General features: G+C 40.1%; 1 protein-coding gene across 2 annotated transcripts in view; it reads left to right on the forward strand.

The window, feature by feature from the left end:
• The window catches only part of PLOD2 (procollagen-lysine,2-oxoglutarate 5-dioxygenase 2), a 52,499-nt gene that overhangs the window by 2,405 nt on the left and 29,918 nt on the right, over positions 1 to 20,176 (forward strand). For both annotated transcript variants that reach the window (XM_039389667.1, XM_027740033.2), the window contains exons 2-3: positions 13,051 to 13,142; positions 14,516 to 14,652. In XM_039389667.1, coding sequence (XP_039245601.1) covers positions 13,051 to 13,142; positions 14,516 to 14,652 — 229 coding nt within the window. The remainder of the gene's footprint in view (positions 1 to 13,050; positions 13,143 to 14,515; positions 14,653 to 20,176) is intronic.

The following is a 20,176-nucleotide window of genomic DNA, read 5'->3' on the forward strand; positions in this document are numbered from 1 at the left end:
TGCGCTCCTTCCTTGGCCACAGGTTTATATTTCAGGCAGTTGCAGAGAAGAGCACTGTTGAGCTCTGAAACACTGGGCCCTGTGTGGTGAAGATGCAAAGTTTCTGTGTTAAAACACCAGTGTTGAAATATTGCCACTGCACCACACTTGCTGCATGCACATTGCTGATTGTGACACACAGAAAGACAGTGGAAATGACATTTATCGTTGTCTGAGAGGCAGACACTGCTCTTGGCAGCAGATGCAGATGATGTTCTCACCTAAAATGTTTTGTCAGTCAGCTGTTTGCATGGAAAATGAGTTTGCTGCCTTTGAGTCTGTTCCCCAGAGCAGCTGTGGGGACTGGGCTGGAGCACGCCCATGTTGAGGTGTTGGGGCCCAGGTTGCAGCGGCGGCAAATGGGCAGGTTTTGAGGTGGGTCCATGGTGTCTGTGTGTGCTCCTGAAGTGGGAGGGGTGGGCTGGGGGGAACAGGGCTCCAGCAGCGTGGGTGGCTTTCCAGAGAAGCCTGGCCAGGAGGTGGGGCAGCACAGCTGGCTGCGGGAGCGCTCGGAGCCAGTGGGCTTTCCTCCACCTCGGCATCCATCAGCTGCTGGTCACAAATGCTTCAAGCAGTAACTGCTGGCTGGCCTAGCTCTGTGAGGACTCACTTGAAGATACAGTACGTACTGTTGCCATTTGTGTTGACTTTTTTGGGGTCAGCCAAAATAGTATCTATGAGTGATAGCCATCGATAGACCTTCCCTTCTGGGTTGCTTGTGGTGCCCAAACAAGAGATTTTGGTCATTCAGCCATCTTGACATACTTATTAGAAGTACTGACAGAGTCAGCCTGCTTGGTGGAGGAGAGATCATAAATACAGCACTCTATGCCTGCCTCCATCTCTCTGCCCAATCTTCAGTGTCTTGCTTCTTTGCTGGTGCTACTTCTGTCTTCTCTTGTCACCACAGTACCAAAAAAACTGCATAAACCTGTATTGTGGAAAAACCTCCTCTGGGTCTCTTGGGGCTGTGCCCTTTTTGTGGGGACTCTATGAAAAAGCTGCCACCTCCCCTTAGAGGTGAATGGTAAAAGCAGAGATTGATGAGCCCAGAACTGACCCTGCAGGAGACAGCACTTGGGTTGCCTGTGTCTGGGGCACCATCATACATTTAGCATCAGTGTGCTCCACTTCAAATAGAAGTATCTATTTCAAAAGATACCTTTAGCCTACAGCTTTGAAATCAATAGTGACTGACAAATGTAACAGTGTGTAGTGAGGGGTGTGAGTATTTGGAAATAAGATAAAAGTAAGAAAATATGGCTGTGGAGGTGCAAACCAGCAAAATTGTTCTTTCATCACCTCTTTTTCCCATGAAAATACTCATCCTTGAAAACACCCAAAGTTTGCAGTCTGAGTTCTGTGTAGCACTTGTTTTAGAGGCTGCACAATGCCAATATCTGTGGCAAAAGAAAATCTAGACATTTTTGTTCAGGCTTTTCTTCCTTTCTGTAGGTAGAGGGAATAATGAGGCTGTGGAAGTAGACCACAGAGATGGACATGACATTGTTTCTCTCTGTGATATACAGTGGAATTACTGCAACTTTGACTGTAAAATGCATTTTTAATTAAAGCAAGAAAAAGTAAAACAGTTGTGACCTTTATCATCAGCATTAGATGCTGTAAACTGCACTGTAAAGGTACAGTGGAATGACTGCCATGATTATCTGAGCTGGGGGTGTTTTGTGTGAAATGTGTCCCTGTCAGGGGTCTGAACTAATATTATTTCTCAAGGTTGTCTTTATGTTCGTGGCACATTCTGGAGGGTCATTATTTATGTGCAAGTTCTTGGCTTTTTCCCTCCTTTCTGCTTATTTAAGCAAAAGTGACTCAGTCTCTTCACAGGGAAGTGTTTAGTTTGTCTGTTGAACTAACACTGTTATGTTGTGTAATCAGAAGCCGTATCTTTCCATTTGTGTAGAGCTGCCAATCTGAATTACAAATTACTTGACATGCTGCTCAAGTGAATTTCCTTGTCATGAAGAATAAGTATGGTTGCAATAAGGGCATTTTTGTTTTTATTTATGTTGTTAGGGGTTTTTATAGTTTTTGAGTGACCAGTTGCAAACAAGTTTGAAAGTGAAGAATGTTTTTGATCTTTCTTAATTTAAACATGAGCAGGGTTCTCTCAAGCACAAAACACAGCTTGACCAAACAGATAAGACACAATCCTGCTACTAATGTGTGGGAGTGTTGTAGCTCTAGAGAATAAACAACACTTAATTATCAAGGAATACATGCTTGCAAGCACAGCCTGACACCACAAGTGGCTTTAGGATTAATAGAACTGCTCCTGGAGTATTTCCTTAAGGTGAATTCAGTTTTAAAAATATGGATGGTACTGGTCATGAGGAGATGCTGTTTCATCTCAGAAGTCTGTTTTCCAGGAGCTAGAATTTGCTTACAGTTTGTAGTAGAAGTAAAACAAACAAATGAAAAACAAATTACAAGTGCACTAAAGAAACATTATTTGATCATCAGAGTAATCTGGCTTCTTCATGTTTTCTGTGTGTGTACATGCCTTTCTTGCTGTGAACTGGTTTTTTTAATATAATGTTTTAACATTGGTTACAATGAACATTAAGACTGGAGAAACTTAGGTACCTACTCATTGTTTAAATATTTAGATTATTGACTAGTGATACAGTTGACATATTTAAATATTTTATTCTGTTTCTGCATGAACCAAAATTAAAGATACTCTGTATTACTGTATAATTTCTTTTCAGACATGACTATTTTTGTAATGGAGTTACAAAGCAATTACAGACGAATTTCCGTAATAGTTTAAAGCTAATCAGTAGAACTCTGCTTTGGCTTAAAACATGACTTTCGAATTTATAGGACAATTCTGAAGAAACTACCTCTATTTTAGTGTTCGCCCCACCAGCTCTTATGGTCTGCCCTTTGAAAATATTTGAGGGTTCATTCTTGGAAAAATTGACAATCTCTTGATCCATTGTGGATTTTCTTAAAAAATAGACATGGGGGGGGGGGGAAAGGTGTGTGGGGAATCCTTTTTGATGGTAATACTGATTCTTGCAATGATAGAGCAAGTATGTTTTTAAAGCTACAGTATTCGTAATTAATGCTAACAAACTGTAAGGAAAAAAAAGACACAGGAAAAAAAGCTAAACAAAAATAGGTTTGTCATTAAAGTGCCACTCCTCTGAGAATGAATTCTTTACCTGTGGGTCTAAGTGTTAGTGTTCTGAATGAGCCCATTGTTGAAATCAGCTGTGCAAGAACTAATCAGTATCTGATACAATTGCTTTCCTAATTTTTTACTTTTTTAAAAAGTAAAAGTAGATTGTTTAGTTCTGTAGTTCACATGAAACTTTAATACAGTAAAGTGTTTCCTATAGTTTATGACTATTTTCATAAGCAATTTACTAATGCTGTTTTGCTTTGCTGTAAAGCAGCTGTACTTGTGTTGGATCAGAACCAGGCCCATAACTTTATGAGCTGAAGTTGCTGGGTCAAGTGTATTATGTTAAAAGCATCTTTAAACGTGCATCATACATGACATGACATGTCTTGTGTCAGAAGTAGGACAGAAGTTTTTACTGCCATTTCAGGATTTGAAGAACTGAGTTGTTCAAAACAGGGCACTGATCCCACCAGCGTGGAGTTTAAGTTGCTTGTTTGCACAGAAAAGAGAACTTTGAAAAGTATGGGATTTCCTTCCTTTCCAGGGTAGTGTGGCCTGTGGTTCTGTTTGGAGAATTTTAGATGTCCAGTGTTTGTACACAGGACCAGATGTGAAGCTGTAGGGCATCTTTTTCAAATGAACTGACTGATCCGGGTGGTAGCATCTGCTTACAACATGAACCACAGTGCGGGCACGAAGGACAGCTCTGTGTCTTCAGGATGGCTGCAGTTCCAGCTTAAATTTCTCTCTTTTCTTAAAGTAAAGACTAGTCTAAGGCAAAACCATTATTGCAAGTCCTAACTGCTGAGTTTCATTGATGGATTGATTACCTGTCAAAAAATGGACTTGAACAGTGCCTGTTGCTATGTGTCACTACTTCTGTTTAAACAGCTGGATTTGCTAAACAACAGCTTAAGAAGTAACATGCTCTCCTCTAGATACATATTTATGAGAGAAGCAGAGAGGGCAAGGCTACAAAAAGGCAGAAGCTGAGTAAACTTTCTCACTTAGCCACCTGATGCTAATTGTGTCCTGCTCTCAGCTGCACAGCCCCGATGACAGTTTATAGCAGGGCCATCCAATCGGTGCATTCAAGCGAGACACAGCTCGTGCCATGACTCCATCCATTCCCACTCTCAAGAAGATTTTTGTGGTTTGATTGCTGTCTGGGCACCAATAAACAGCTGTAACCTGATCTGTTCCCCATTTGTCAGGAAGTTAGGCAGTTCCTTCATGCATGGCAATGATGTCATTTACAAACAGTTGATTTTAATTTTTTTCTCATCTGGGAACTAAGGAACTCGTCTTATCTTTGCTTTACTACAGAATAACTGACTCAGTAAATAGGGTCTTATCCAAGTCCTCTGAAACTGATGGAAAAACACTTTACTCCTGCTTGTATTTGGCTTTGTTCAACTATCAAAACAAGGAAATCTTGCATTAGAGTGAGTGCAGGCCAGAGCACTGGCCAGCGCTGCACCCGGGACTGATGTGTGTGATTGATGAGTGCACATACAGTTCTTAATGAGCTCTTGTTGACTGTGTGTTCAGTACTACTAAATTAAAAAAGTAAGTTAAGGGCTGAGACATAATCAGCTTTTAAATGTTTCCTGAAATCAGTTGTATATTGGGAGTAACTACCAATCCTTGAAGCTGTGTATAGGTAATGTATATGCATATACAGAAAAATAGTTACAGCCTGTGGGCCATGAGTTTTTATTTAATTGTTTTAGAACTGGCTCTGTTCAACATTTGATCATTTTAATGTAATCATTTTAGGTGCTGTATCAGTGAAACATCAGAAGTGATGTGGTAATAGACAGCAGTAAGCAGCAGCTCAGCAGGCTTGCTGTTGGAGTCAGTCTGCATGGGAGAGGGAAATGTGTGTTCACACCCTGGACTGTGAATTAAAGCATGAGGGAATTACAGTTTGTAGAAAAGAAAAAGAAGAGAAAAAAAAATTTAGTGTCCTGGCCAGGAACCGTGTGTTAGCAAGTGCTAATCTAACATAGATTCTATAATAGGAGAAAATTCAGAGCAGCTCCTGCTTAGTCTAAGTGTGCGTTTCTGCTAACCAAACTTCTTTGTTCTTTAAAACACATGAGAACAGGCAGAATGTACTGTGGCTGAGGAAGTCGCAATAGTACCAGCTATTTGAAAGTAACTGAAACCAGGAAATGATACTTTCTATATTTCTCTCCCTAGGGAGCTCCTGAAAGCTTCCTGCATTTATTGGTTCTATTCCCTGGCTTGGAACAGTGTTGGCAGCTTTGATACCACTAGCTATTGCTCTGTAATTTCAGCAAGGTTTACAAACAACCTGGAGGAGCACAGGAAGGATTATCCACAGATAGCCCATGCATTGAGTGATCCTGATAACCATAAATGCCAGTCGTGGTCAGAAACTGTTTGCAACAGTTTCAAGGCAGAAGTTATTCTTTTTTTCCTGCAGGTTGAACCAATTTAAGGGTCAGGTGGTAGCAGGGATGATACATGTGCACCTCCATTAGTTCTGCAATAACTTTATACTAACAAAATAAAGACTTTCACAAATCTGCTAAGAAGGATTTCTAAGTTTTTGGAAATCACATAAATAATGTTCGTGCTACTCTCTGTATTTTGCAGCAAGGCATGTGTGTATGCATGTATTGAGGTGCAGTGATTAAAGGGAGGTTTGTGATACAGAGGAAGACAGACCAAACTTTCAGAAGAGGTTGGTACAGGAAGGTCTGCTTCTTCTAAATCTGGCCTTTCGGAAGTATTTTAAGCATTGGTTCTTGCTGATATTTCATGAGTTTTTCAAGCGTATTTTGTCTCCCATCCAAGGGTATTTTTTAGCATCAATCTAACCATGCTATTTAGTTGCAGAGAATCCAGTCTTACAATGTGATCATGGCTATGGTTAGTGGAACTTTGAAACCAGTCTGCCTTTCTGGGAAGCACAAAAATGTGGGATAAATGGAGGAATGCAGCAGTGTCCTGTGCAGAGCGGAAGTTGACTGTATTATATAAAGATCAGATTAAAAAAACTTCAGGACTTCCAAATAGGAAGTAGTATTGTTTATGCCCCATTCATCTTTCCCCCTCCTGCAGTGTAATGCACATTTATTTACTGAGAAAAGAAGATGACCATGTTTGCTATTTCAGCACATTGTTGCCTTTCTAAAGAATCCTAGGGAGAAAATAAACAGCTGTCGGATGGCTCTGTCTTTTCTCTCTTTATGCCAAAAGTTTTACTTGACCAGAAATTCTTCTGTTGGCTTACTGCTTTCTTTGACCATATGTACGTCACAAATTCACACTGGATGGGTATATATGTTTAAAGCTTGTGTTTTTTCTCGTTGTATACTTAAGATATTTGTTTGCTGCTGGATTACATTAGCCAAGTATATGTCTGTAGATATAATGGTTACATTGTATATGATGGGTTTGTTTACGAAGCCTAGCCATGAGATATGATGGGTTTCTCCTGTCTCTGTCTGTTTGCCATTTTTTCACAGTATGTGGATTTTCAATGGTTTTATTTGATGCAGAATCTTAAGTTTAGGCAATAATCCTAAAATCAAGTTTCTTTTTGAGTAGTCTAATCTTGCCTTTGTGAAGGATAAGTGGAAGATCGTGTTCTGCTAAAAGATCTGGGGTCTGAAAGTATTCTTTGATATTTTAGTTGTCTTAATGGTTCTTTGGATTTTGAACATACAGTCTAAGTCCATATAAATAGGGAACAGAAATTACTGTTGGCACCACTGATGACTCTATAACCATCTGCAGAGCTTCAGCTTGTCTTGAAAGCATATAGAAGAATGGTTTTTTGTGATCTTGAACTGTGACAAGAGGAATCCAGGTTGAAAACACTTTTTTAATTGTGTTGAGCTTTAGTACATTCCTCCAATGATGCTCCTGTGGGGTGTAAAGGCAAGTTTGGAGTTTGTTTTCTTTTTCGTTTGTTTGTTTTTGTGGGAAACTACATCCTGTTGGTTTCCCATATCTCCAGAGATGCAAGAGACATAGTAGGCACAATTACATAGCTTAATCAATGGGCTTGGATGCATCTATGTGCTTCTTCCAGTTATCTATCCCATCCATCTTCTCTTCCAGGCATCTGCTTAACCCATGCCTTAGTACTACTTGACCTTTCTTTGCCAGTGTGTGGGCTTTTTTTTTTTTTTCTTCCTTAAATCCATGGAGGTGTTCCTAGTATGCTTCTGGTTTCCAAGGTTTTTCTGTGATATTCAGCAACTTGTTTATTAGCTTGCTGGAAATGTTTGGTGATTTATTTTTCAATTATACATAACTTTACACATTTAATGGGAAGATGGATACACAGTCATTACTCTGTTAAGCAGCTCTGGGTGGGGTGTAATGTGCAAATGGGAAAGTAGATTGTGTTAAATGTAGACACTGGAACATGAATAAAAATGTATTACAAGTACAAACATCATTTGTTTACCATTATAAGCCTCTAGTTTTAAAGATAGAGATAGATTTTAATGTCATAATGTGGTACCATGCACAGATGTCCTTTGATCTTCCAGCTTGCTTCTGTTCCAGAGGAGGCCATGGTACTTGAATCCAAGGACTAAATGTCAGCTTCCGTGTGGCTGTAAGCAATATCCTCAGTTTTGGCTGCTCTGAATCTACTATACTAGTGCCCACAACCCCTGGTAGAAATTATGTAGTAATCTCTGTCAGTGTTCATTCAAGATAAATAAGAACCATGTGGGTGTGTGAGGAATGACTGCAGTTCTTTGCATGCTTCTTTGCCAGGATACGAGGAGAAAGGTCACTGCTACTTAAAGCAGTCCTGCCATGAAAATTCCTGAGTGAGACCTTGCCAGGCAATTCACTGAAGACAAAGGCTCTGGCTTATTGTTCTTATTTCTGGAAATAAATATTTCTGATGCAGCCAGGTCCCTGAAGATAGCAGCACAAAAAAATGGGAAGAAGAGTCAGATGTTTTGATAAACCTTCACTGGATTTCCTAATGCACTGCATGTGCTCTATATGTGGTGTTATCTGTGCTGAAGGGTTTCTGAATTTGCATATAAAAACGAATTCTGTATGTCACTGGATATACTTTCCTTGGCCAAACACATGCTCTCTCAGGCTTGTTTTCAAAACAGAACAGCTGTTTTGTGGGTGTAACTACTGGAAATCTGCCTGAAAAAAATTGCATTCTAGTAACTTAAGCACCCTCATACCTGGCATGGAGCTCTGAGGAGATTTTTTTTTTCATGCCTTCCTGTTGAACTTCAGTATAGGGTTTGCATTTCCTTTTTACACAAACTGACTTGACTTGTGGAAATAAATACCAAGCTTGGTAATCCCCTCCAGTGACTGCCAAGATGCCTCTGGCAGCCTGTGTGCTGGGGTAGCCCAGCCCTTCCAGGCAGCCTGTACCCTCTGTGGCATCCCAGTTCAGAGGAATGTGAGTGGGGAGGAATGTGACCACCTGCTGTGTTCTTGTTTTCATATGTGTTTGCACTTTGGGGATGCTGTTACTGTGGGAAGATATTACTGAGAGTGTATATTCATCCCCTTGTGTGTAGGGGATAGTCAGACTTAAACTGTAGAGCTCAAGCCTATATGTAAGACCACACAGCAGAGCTCCTTCAGGGTGAACACCTCAGTGGAGGGCAGGGGTTTGTGCAAAGTGGATGGTGAAGCAGGAACTTGCTGCAGCTAGAAATCCTTGTGGGTTTTTTGTGGCACTCTCACTGGGGAGTTCCGGGCCACAGTAGTAGCCTGGGGTCTGTGTAATTGCAGGCATCTTTCCACTGCTACACCTGGTCTTCATTGCACCCTGTTGGAGCCCTGGAGCTGGTACAGTGATGCTTCTGGGGACGCTGGGCTGGTCACTCAACCTCTATGTGGGAGGGCTCTGGTACAGGCCCTGAGCCTCTGCACTGACAGGGCTTGTCGTGGGGCCAGACCTGCTCTGCACAGCAGGGACACTGCGGGTGGCTGCAGCTGAAATAGATGTAGCTCAGCACATCCTGAAATGGAAACAGCACTTGGATAAACTTACTCCCTTGGGAGTGTTGTACTTGCACTTTGACGCTCCTGTGCCATCATGAAAGTCACTTTGGATTCATGTTGCTAAACACAAATGGGACAAGTGTTCTAAGAGATTGATGGACCTAAATGTAGTGAGCAAGGAATAGATTTTTCAAACTGAATGCAGTTAAAAGGTTAAAAAGAAATTACCAGAAGTATTCAGTGGTCAGAAGCATTCTCTTCACTCACTTCCACTGGAAGAAACAAATATTTCCAAGCTACATTTAGTAGAAGTCTGCCAGTGAAACTGTACAAGTTGTCACTTAAATCTAAATAAAATCACAGCAACCTACAGGAATTAGATTAATGATTTTTATTAGCTAGAGGAAAATAGTTCTGCTTTCCTCATTTGATAATAATACCCCCTATAATGTGCCAAGGTAACTCTCATTTAATGCACTTTGCATTGTCTCTCCATACATACTATATATAGAATAAAAACATGTTTCTCTGCACTTTGGTCAGACACAGCTTACTTCAAAAAACCCAAACAAACCACCACAAACTAAACAAATGCAAACAAACAAAAAAACCCCACAAAACAACAAAGCCTAAGTAATCTATAAAGAATCTCTAATTCTAAAGGGACTTTAAATCCTATAATTACACTTCTGCTGCACTTAAAAATTATTTAAGTACCACATGCATCTAAAAGTCAGTGGTACAACAAAGACATGAAAATAAAGTCTTTTAAACCTTTTAATCTGTAATTTAAAAAAATTGACCATAGACGAGTATGTTAAAAAGAAAAACATTTTCAACATGAATAATAACTTTAAAAATAGCTTTCTTTTGTACTGTGTCTGTTTGCAAACCTGACTCAGACAGCCTACTTAGATTTCTTCACTGGCTGCCAGTGCAATACAGGTTCTTTTCCTTTTTCATGTCAATATAAACTGCATTATTTGTCTGCTCAGCTTTCTTCTTTTTATATAGCTCAGGTTGAAATCCCTTATGCTTTGGCACATTGTTCTCTTTCCTCCTGTTCCACAAAAGTCAAGTAACATACCAGGCCCCATAGTGATTCTTGAAATACATGAATAATGTGTATTCCATTAAGAGAGAGTAACAATATCCCATAAAGGACAGTAGATTATTTTTTGCTTGCCAAACTGTACTTGTATGTTACTTTAATACTTTTTTTGACTTAGTGACTATGGAGGGAATCTGGTACAGCCCACATTTTGTAATTTACATGATGTTGTCAAGTACAGATCTTTGAAATCCTTGTTGCTAGCATTCCTCAGGAAGGTGTAGGTGTGAAATATGCCCACTCCAAACCAAATTCCATAGTTCTAGTCAGTGCTTGACTGGTCACCTAGGAAACTTTTAATAATGGATTCTCTTGGCTTGGTAATGCAGTCTGGTATGATCAGATTTTTCCAGTTCCCTGTAATTTGAAAATGTAGTGCTTGAACAACAAAAAAAAGTCATAATTTAATCTGTTCCATAGAGGAAAACCCTATCCTCTGTCTTCTGTTCTGTTTTAGTCATAATCTAAGATATCATGTTCTTTATTCTTTCTGTGGTGGCTTCTGTAGAATTACTTTAAATTGCATGACCTTTAGAATAAATGATTTTGAAGGTATTGAACCATAATTGCTGTGTTTGTGTCTCTCTGTGAGTCAGTATGTCTGTGAACGCCTTGCATTGGAATCCTCTGTGGATGTCCTCCTGTCCTTTTGAGATGTACTTGTGGGATTTTCTTCTGATTCTTGCCTACAAAAGGCTGCTAACACTTAAATGAGATAAAGATGGAGCAATTTATCTTCCAAATCTGTCTTACCCAAATTTTTGGATGTTCGAATTGATTGAAGCATTTAAAGTATTTATTTCTAGTTTCTTCTTTGCTATGCATTGTATCGCAAGAGTGTCAGTCTGGTTCAGTAGAACCAGCAGTTAAAATTGTCACTGGGACTGTTGAGGAAAAGGATTGTGTGTTGTCACCTGTTCCCCCACTCCCACTTGAAAAAGAAAAAGTGGTGTCAGGATGTGAGAGAAATCTATGAAACTGTGCGTGGTGGGGAGGGCAGGTAGAAATGTCTGCAGTTGATGAACTTGGGCAGTGTCAGATAAAACTGTAGGTACTGGGTACATGGTGTTGTCACTGCTTAAAGGTTGCATCAAGGAGTGACTAGGTAAGAGCAAGGTCTCAAAGCAGATTGAGTGTTTTGGAATGTACAGAAATACCATCTAAGTCAGGAAAACCCTTAGAGACAAGAAAAAAAAAAAGGCAGAGAAAGCATCATATGTGGTTATCTTATCCCTGCTCTTCCTCACATACACCATTACAGCTGCAGTTGAGGATGGACTAGCCAGGCCTGGTAGGAGTGTTCTTGGAAGAGATCTGTTGACCAGGACTGAATCTAAGCTTTATTTCAGTGGAAACAGTCCTGGTGGCTCCTGAGACTAATCTCCATAGTTTGACTGCTAGTTCAGACAGACTTGAATTTCATTACAAGGGGTTTTATGTTTCTCTACAGACTGTGTGCTCTGACAGGTATTTTTGCTTGACTGAGCAGAGGTACACTTGAAGTATCCTGGTAGGGGGTTGCAGAGCATCACATGAGTAATTTGCAAGGTGCATTTCTTCCACAAAGTGAGAAGTGGATTATCATCTCGTGTGTTAATTTTGCTGGTGTCACATAGAACAAAATGGCAAGTGGCAAATGATATTAATACACTTAGGATGATGTCTGGAGTGTCTGAAGGCTGCTAAGCCTGCAGTGGTGGGCAAGGCTGAAGGGTTATTAGGAATGTTTTCCATAGTAGCCACTTCTAGCACGTTACTGGGCTGGTGAAGATAAATCCAGAGGATGTTTTTTGAGAAAGTGAAGCAGCAACAAGCACTGTGTCTGGAATGCTATTTGTAGGCGATTGATTTTATTTTCTTGTGAGGATTGATCTTATGGGCTCTGCTTAGAGGGCAGCTGCTGCTTGCACTTGGACTGAATTGGGGAACTGCAGTGTTCTCTGGCATCCTGGCTGGTCTGATTAAATACTTGATTTTGGATAGGAGTCCTGTCCTCCTCGTAGCTTTGAATTGCATAGTTTGATTATTCAGCGTAATGCATAGGGTTCTAAATGTCATTTAGTAGTTTAATTGGGAAGCTGTTAGTGGGATTTTGTGACCCTATTCGAACTGTGTTAAAAGCTCTGGAATGTGAAGAGGAAATGGGTTGCATGGTCATTTGCCTGCATGCAGTAAGAGGGCAAAATTACCACTGCTATAACGTGCATAGGCTCTGAATAAAAAAACCAACCAAGCAAACCCCTGCCCTTTTGTCTCTGCCCAAGGACTTAAAAGCACTAAATGCTGTCCTTTGGGGGACTGATTTCCATGACTGGTTTTTTTGTCTTGTTTTCATGAAGAGTATGAACCACTGGCTTTCAGGGGAGTTACTGAGGATGGGTGAAGTTCTCTGGCACCATTCAGTCCTGTGATAAGAGGTCACAGAATTAGCTCAGACTGAAAACTAGTAAGTTATTTTTGCTTTGAAGATTCCTTCCTGTCCAGGAGTCATACTAGCTTTGTATTTGTCTTGATCTAGTTATTTACAGAGTAGATGAGTTTACTTGCTTCTTCTCCCTGAGGATAATTTTAGATACAGCACCCTTGTCCATAGCAGTTCTTGTTTGGTGATGTTTCAAGCCTATAATATGACAGTGTATTTGCCTCCTCTGTTTGAATGAGATACAGGCAGGTCATAAAGCCCCCTGATCCAGTTCTGTTCTGTGTATTTTTTCTTATAAACTGTGCCCTGAAAACGTATTAATACGTGTTCCTTATTTTTCTCCCTCAGATAAACTACTAGTCTTTACTGTAGCAACTAAAGAAACCGACGGCTTTCACCGTTTCATGCAAACTGCAAAGCACTTCAACTACACAGTGAAGGTATTGCATGTTTTGTACCAAATATTCGTACTGTACATGCTGTAAAACAGAACCAGTAAAGAGTAACTGACCTTGTCTGAGCTTTCTCGTGTGCTGGGACAAAGTAAAATAGTTGCAGAGCTTGGGGGCAGGAAGGGCACTTGCTGCTCTCCCTGTTGCTTATCTGCTGGTTCCCCTCTGAAGCATCATGGGAGGGAGCTGCTTTACAGATTTGTAGCCCTTGTGGTCAGCATCCTCAGTCACTCACCGGTTCTCTCATGATTTATCATATAACCTTGTTTTTCAGTGTGGCTGACTTTGTTTGCATGAATACTTCTGGAAGCTGTACTGTACTCATAGGGCTTGGATCTCCTTCCTCAAGAAAGGCTGGATCCCTGCTGCAAGGAAGGAGTGAGGGTCACAACTGAAAATTTCACTGTGTTTTCCAGGAACCTCTAATTCTGAGAGGACAGTGCATTTCTGTAATTCTTACCAGCCTTTTCTGCCTCGCTCCATGCCTCCGTATGTCCCGTTCTTAGGCTGGCCTCTGCGTGACCTTGGGAAAAGGGAGGGCACCAACCTTCTAAACTTTCCCCACAAATTGGTTCTGCCAAGAGAAAATCCAGGAATTCATATGGTGTTATGAAATTTTTCAGCTTACTTACCACAGTGCCTGCACTATAAATAGGAAATTATTTGGGTCTCTGAAATTTGACTTCTACCCGGGAAGCCTGGGCTCTGGATATGTCTCTTAGCTTTGCAGATTTGTGTGAAACACCATGCAATGTAGTTCTTCCACCCTTTATACGTTCCAAAAACATTATGTTCAAAACCCAGTAAGAGTTTATTTTTTTCTTTTTTTTTTGACAGGTAATCTGCTATAGCGCTTGGCTTGGGAGGAATTTTTTGTTTATCTGATTTTTAGCAGTGAGCTGTATAATGGGGAACCTGTCCTTCCCTTTTTGTGCAAAAAGACTGGAGTTTGCAATTTGAATTAGTTATGCCCTGATCCACCAAAGTCTCTTGAGCCTCCTGTTCCTAAAGTGATTCTATTGATTTTTAAAGGTCTCATTCAGAATGTTTGTCTAATAGAAATTTTGGTACAATTCTTGCCTTTTTTCTTTCTGAAGGAGGCACACTGAAATAAATGGCAGTAACAGGCAATTGCTTGATTCTTATTTGGTTAAAAAATGTCTCTCTCATGTTTTTGCAGTGATGTCATTGTGCTGAATGCTGCTTCAGACATGGAAAACTTACCATGCTGGAAATGATGGCTTGCTATGCCTTAGTGTGTTGCTTCTGCTTTAGCATCTGTTTTTAATAAGGGCCTGCTTTAAAAAAGCCTCATGGTTTTGGGTACTAGCAAAAAGTGCTTTTCTTTTTTCTTGTTCCAGGTTCTTGGAAAAGGTGAAGAGTGGAAAGGTGGTGAGCTGCCTAACTCTATTGGTGGAGGGCAGAAAGTTCGATTGCTGAAAGAAGGCATAGAAAGCTATGCCGATCAAGAGGACTTGGTTGTATTGTTTGTTGAATGGTGAGCAAACCTGTCTTCTTGTCTTTATATTTTAGTCTGGGCAGGCATGCAAAAGTAGCTGCTGTGACATGCTGAAAGTTGCACACTGCTTTTCCTCCTCGCTGTTTTATTCGAGAGAGTTTGCTTCTATTTTTCTTCATTCATAAAAATAGTAGATTGCTTTTGGAGCAATCATTACTTTTTTAACAGATTTACAGATGTAAGATTTGTTCATAGTTCTACTGCCTCAAGGGGGTAAAAAAATGTTATTGAGAGCTGACAGGCTTTTAGGGAAGCATTTGTCCTCTCCTTGTTCAGCTGTGGTGAGAGCAGGATGTGGCTGCAGGCTGGGAGTGTGAATGGGAGGGGGAGCAAAAGCAGCTCCAGAAATAAAGTGGCCAGTAGGGACTAGAGGCATAACCTTGTTCCATGAAGTTATAGTGATATGGAGGAAGCTGGAAAATGGGTCCCTGAGGAAATCATTTAACAGGAGAACTGCTTTTACATGTTAGAGTACCAAGACAAGAGACTTGGTGCCAGTTGTATCTGTCCTGTCTGTGTGATAGAAGGATGCAGAGACAGTACTGCTGTGAGCAGGTGCCAGATTATAGCTCATAGCACAGCTATGCTTGAACATCCTCCCTGGAGGCCAGATAGGTTTCTCCTTGTCACAGAAAACATGGAGCTCAAACATGTTCGAATCACACTTTTTCCATTGCTTCCCTCTGCTTTTTCCTTCTCCTCCTCCTCTTATTTTACTTCTGTGACAACAGCATGATCACAGTAGCTAAGAATACAACTTAGAGCAGCTACCAAGCTCTTCCACACTAAAGTTAACCAGAGCAGGGTCACAACTTTAATCTCTGCAAGGAAGGCATGGAACCAAGCCTTGAATCAGGGACAAAGAAGCTCTGATTGCAGACAGGCAGCCTTGGAGAGGCTCAGCTTGAGAGTGCAAGCTTGGAGAGGTGCATGCATGAGTTCACACTGCTGGTACCAAGTCATATTGGAATGTCTGCTCCGGAATTGTCTGTCAGCTTTTAACTTGTTCTATTTATTTATTTATTCAAATTTGACAGCAGAAGAATTTTAGGGACACTTTTTTGAGGTAGAGTTTTGATAGTATTTGTACAGCAGACATCATCACAAGACAGGAAGTGGTTGGACAGTAGCATTTTATGGATAGTTAATTTGTTGTTTTGCTGAAGTTATCACTTCAGGAAAGTTGGAGTAGCCTATGAAACTGTTTTTGTTATAATTCTACCCTTTGTGATGAGTTGAAGATAGACCTAGAAAGCCAAAAATCTAAATCATCTTCAGCAATTTATAAATAAGCATTATAAGGGACACTTTTGATGAAGATCTTCTTTGTATGCCTAGTTGACTGTAAAGGTAACATAGTTTGAAGGTAGACATTCGGGTTGTGAATGTTTTTTGTTATTGACTTGATCAATTTTGCATTTGCTAAGTGGAAAAAGGATCTTTCTAAAAGTAAATATATTACATGTTTGTTCATGATGTTATCCTACTAACCATACAATAGCTGAAACTTTAAGAGATTAATTTGGGAGATTTTATTTTTTACTAAAACTCAGATGAATCAAACGTTTCCCAAATGTTTTCAACTTATATTGAATTTCTTTGTTTTCAAATTTATTATCCTGATTCTTCACTATTTTCTTCCTATATAGTAAAATATGCAAATTTGTTATCAGATTGCTATCAGGGTATAGCTCAAATTCCTCTCCACCATAGTTTATTCTCTTGAGGGGCAGGCTGTCTGCTGGCGTGGAGGAGAGAGTACAGAGGACCATGTGTATCAAAGTGCAGAGGCAATAATCTTTCTTGCCATGAAAAATCACAGGATTTAAGACCTCCCAAGTTCTCGAGATCCGTAATCCCAAGTACATATATATTTAAAACTGGTGGAACTGTTTCCAGATAGAAGAAAAAAATAGTTTGCTGATTCTAGCATTATATTTTAATTCTAATGAGCTTTTTCATTTCCAAAAATACCGGTTTGCAATTTAAGTGTTGATCAATATAGCAGAAAGTTTGGAAAAGACAAGTGTCATGAACTTCCTTTCTTCTTCAAGTGTTTCTTATTATATTCATTGTGAAGCATTTGAAATATTAATCTTGGGGGTGGGGAAAGGAAATGTCTGGTTTGCTTACTGTAACTAGGCAAAAAATTTCTAGAGAACTGTTTACTTAAACTTAGTTTCTTGGGTTTTTTATTTTTGATCAGTTTTTTTAATAGCTCAGAATGCTGGAAATAATTTGAACTTCTTTTGTTGACAATTCATGTCTAGGTGTACATAGAAAAATGTCTGCAGAGGGAACCTCATTTAAATGAGGCTTTTTTTTCGCTTGAGCTAACTACTGGTTTATTTTGGACCATTTCAGATTGAACTGGCTAATGGCCAGTATAGACTGGATAAATTGGTTGATGCTGTGACTGTTCATCCAGAATTCCCACAGCCATCTCTTTGTATCATGAAAGAGTTTTGAAGCCTCTCAGTTTGTTGTTTGTTTTGTTGTTTTGTTTTGTGGGGTTTTTTTTCCTAACATTTGTTAAAATGTTAAATTTTAACAGTTTAAGGGATAAACATATCTCAAAATGTTTAAGGTGTGATCCTGGTGGGGATACAGTGTAAATGACAAAATAGCTGTGTGGCTGCACAATGCAGCTAAGATAGATGAGATAGGGGACCTGAACTGCTAGTCACTAGTGGGCCCTCTCTCATTTGTATTTTGAGCTCTTAACCTGCAGCTCCAATAGTAACAAGTTCTCATTGTTACAAAAGTTGTGGATGCAAAAATTGCGTGGTCAGTTTTAGAGGACCCAAGTCAGCGTTGCTGTTTCCCGTGTTGCCGGGTGCACAGCCAGGATGCTTTGCTACTCCAAAGGAGGAGGAGACATGGTTAGATTCCAGTCCCAAGCAACTGCCATCTGGGAGCTTCAGGAAATAGGATTGGGTTGTGGAAACTTTTTGGGTTCTTTTTTTCCCCTTGCTTTCAGAAGGAATCAGAAGGAATTATGAAGAATAAATAAGAGTATCTGAGCTTTTTCCTGCTTGCCAAGGAAGCCTGCTTTTTCCTGGATATATCCACACTCTTCCCTGTCAAATTTTGAAATCCTGTTTAAAGCAAGCCATGTGCATCACCCTTAATAACAGCATAAACTGTAAAGGATAGTCCTGGGACCTGTTTTATGGTGGTCTTAGTGGTGTAGACCTGAGGTGAATCTTCCCTTACAGTAGAAGTTGAGTGCTGGATAGGCCAAATGTAATCTGACATAGCAGGTAAACAAGAAAAATGATGCATTTATAGGTTTTCATTTGACTCCAGGAGTTTCCCTGTTGCCTGGAGAGAAAAGTGGGAGCCTCATAAAGCATCTGATGAGGACACTGGCAGCAAGGGGCAGAAGGCTGGCGGAGGTCCTGCCCAGGAAGAGATGTGGTGGCAGTAAATCACCTCTTGATAAAACAGAGTGCCTTGGACATTAATGGAAAATGTAGGTTCATGCTGGATTAATACTCCTGCATAATATCCATTGCAGTTCAGCAGCTCAGTACTGTGCTTTGGATTATAAACTGTACTGTATTAAGTAGCATATCCCTTTCACAAACAGAGCCTGTGGCTGGCCCAGCACAAAGTTGCTCAACTTTGGCTTTCTTTTACAGAATGACAGTGCTAGGAAGCAATGTTCCAGGGCTATTTGGTTCCTTCCTGCAGCTGTAAGTCATAGCAGCAGCAGCACTAACCTGATCAAAGAGGAGAAGCACAGCCTGCCATAAGCTATTAAGTTGAAGCCTCAGACAAATCTCTTTTTGTCTGCCTTCAACTTGTCTCCTGTTTCTTGCATGTTCTACAGGCTCATTCTGGCATTCAATCGGGCTACAGAAATCAAATGGAAAAGAGAGTGAAGTGTATTCCTGTATATTTGGGCAGAAACAGGCATTTTTTGCAAAACTGGGGAAGCTCCAAAATGTACACTATTTCTTTCCAGCATTCTTCTGCCAAAGTTACAGACAAACATAACAGTGAGAGGTTTCAGAAACCCACTTACTTATATAGACTACATAACACACTTCCTCTCCAGGGTTCATACTTTGCTTTGCGGTGAAAATCTTTTGCATTTGTAAGCCAGCTGTTGTTACTTCTCTTAGGCCAATTTCATGAAATCCTCTTTGAATTAAAGACATCTTTAATAATTTCAGAACTATAATAAAGGAGTATCATAAGTCAGTAATGGTTGATCTGTTGGCACTATTACTGTGTAATAATACATTGCAATGCAGAAAGTTCTGTGCCCTGCAAGCTGAAAGCTGCTGAAGCTAAAAGACTTTGCAAGAAAAACATCTTGGTCAAGGTTAGACCTTGATTTTTGGCAGCTGTACCATTCCTTTGCCCATTATCAGGGCTGATGACTTTCAGTTACTAAGTTATATGTGTGGAATAAGAATATACCTGTATTCAGATGAGGAAACTTTGAGGCTGAGATGCTGCCATTAAATTAAACTATTGTGCTTCTTCAGTCAGAGACTAATCTGTGACGTGATTCCAATTTTACTGTGTCATTCTTCATGCTGTGTAAAGTGAACCTTGAACTGGGAGGCACTGGCACAGGTTACCCAGGGAAAGTGTGGATGCTCCATCCCTGGCAGTGTTCTAGGCCAGGTTGGATGGGCCTTTGAGCAAAGTGGGCTAGTGTGTGGCATCCCTGCCTGTGGGGGGGGAATTGGAAATAAATGGTCTTTAAAGTCCCTTCTGACCCAAACCATTCTATGAATAATGCTTTTATATGTGTATCTCAAGTACAAAAAAGAAACCATATACTGTGAATATTTTAATACTTTATATGTATTTTGAGGTTTTGGTTTGGTTTCTGTGTGTGGTTTTGTTTGTTTGGTTTGGTTGGCTGTGCTCCACGCCTCCCCTCCGAGGCATTGGTTTAGATATGGTTCAACAACAAGAAACCACTAAGCTCGTGATACCACATTCTTACATGACCTTTGCCAACCCCATCCAGATTTCTTTCTGTTTTGGGGTAGTGTTGATCTTTGGCTGTGGGTAACTGCCAGAGATGAGCCCTCCACTTTTAGGTCTTTGTCCTCAATAGGAATTGAGACTCAAATCTGATCAACACGTAAAGGCAGGTGAAGTTTTTCATAAATACATGTTGTGACATTTAGAGCCTTTTAAGGTCTTCAGCACATTAAAGAGGCTTAGGGAGAAATCTGTGTATTGTCAGGATGCAACACAGTTTATGTGCAACTTGACTTTATTGAGATCTAAATACATTCTTAATAATACTTTTCTGAAGAGTCAGTGCTATTGTGTTTTGGAACAAGATCATCTAGAGTTTCCCAGTGAAAGTCACCTAGATCATCTTTCAGTCCTACTTTCATCTGTTTTGATTTTTTTTTAGTTGCTGTTCTTAAAAAGCAAACAGTGTTCTAAAGGGAATTTTTTTTTTCTCAAAATATCTGAAATAGGCAAATTGATTTCAGGCAGACAAAACCTGAAGGAAAAAGAATGT

The sequence above is a fragment of the Pipra filicauda genome, unplaced genomic scaffold (genome assembly GCF_003945595.2).
Source record: "Pipra filicauda isolate LSUMZ 115617 unplaced genomic scaffold, ASM394559v2 scaffold126_size2276778_pilon, whole genome shotgun sequence".
In the NCBI taxonomy this organism is placed as follows: Eukaryota; Metazoa; Chordata; class Aves; order Passeriformes; family Pipridae; genus Pipra; species Pipra filicauda.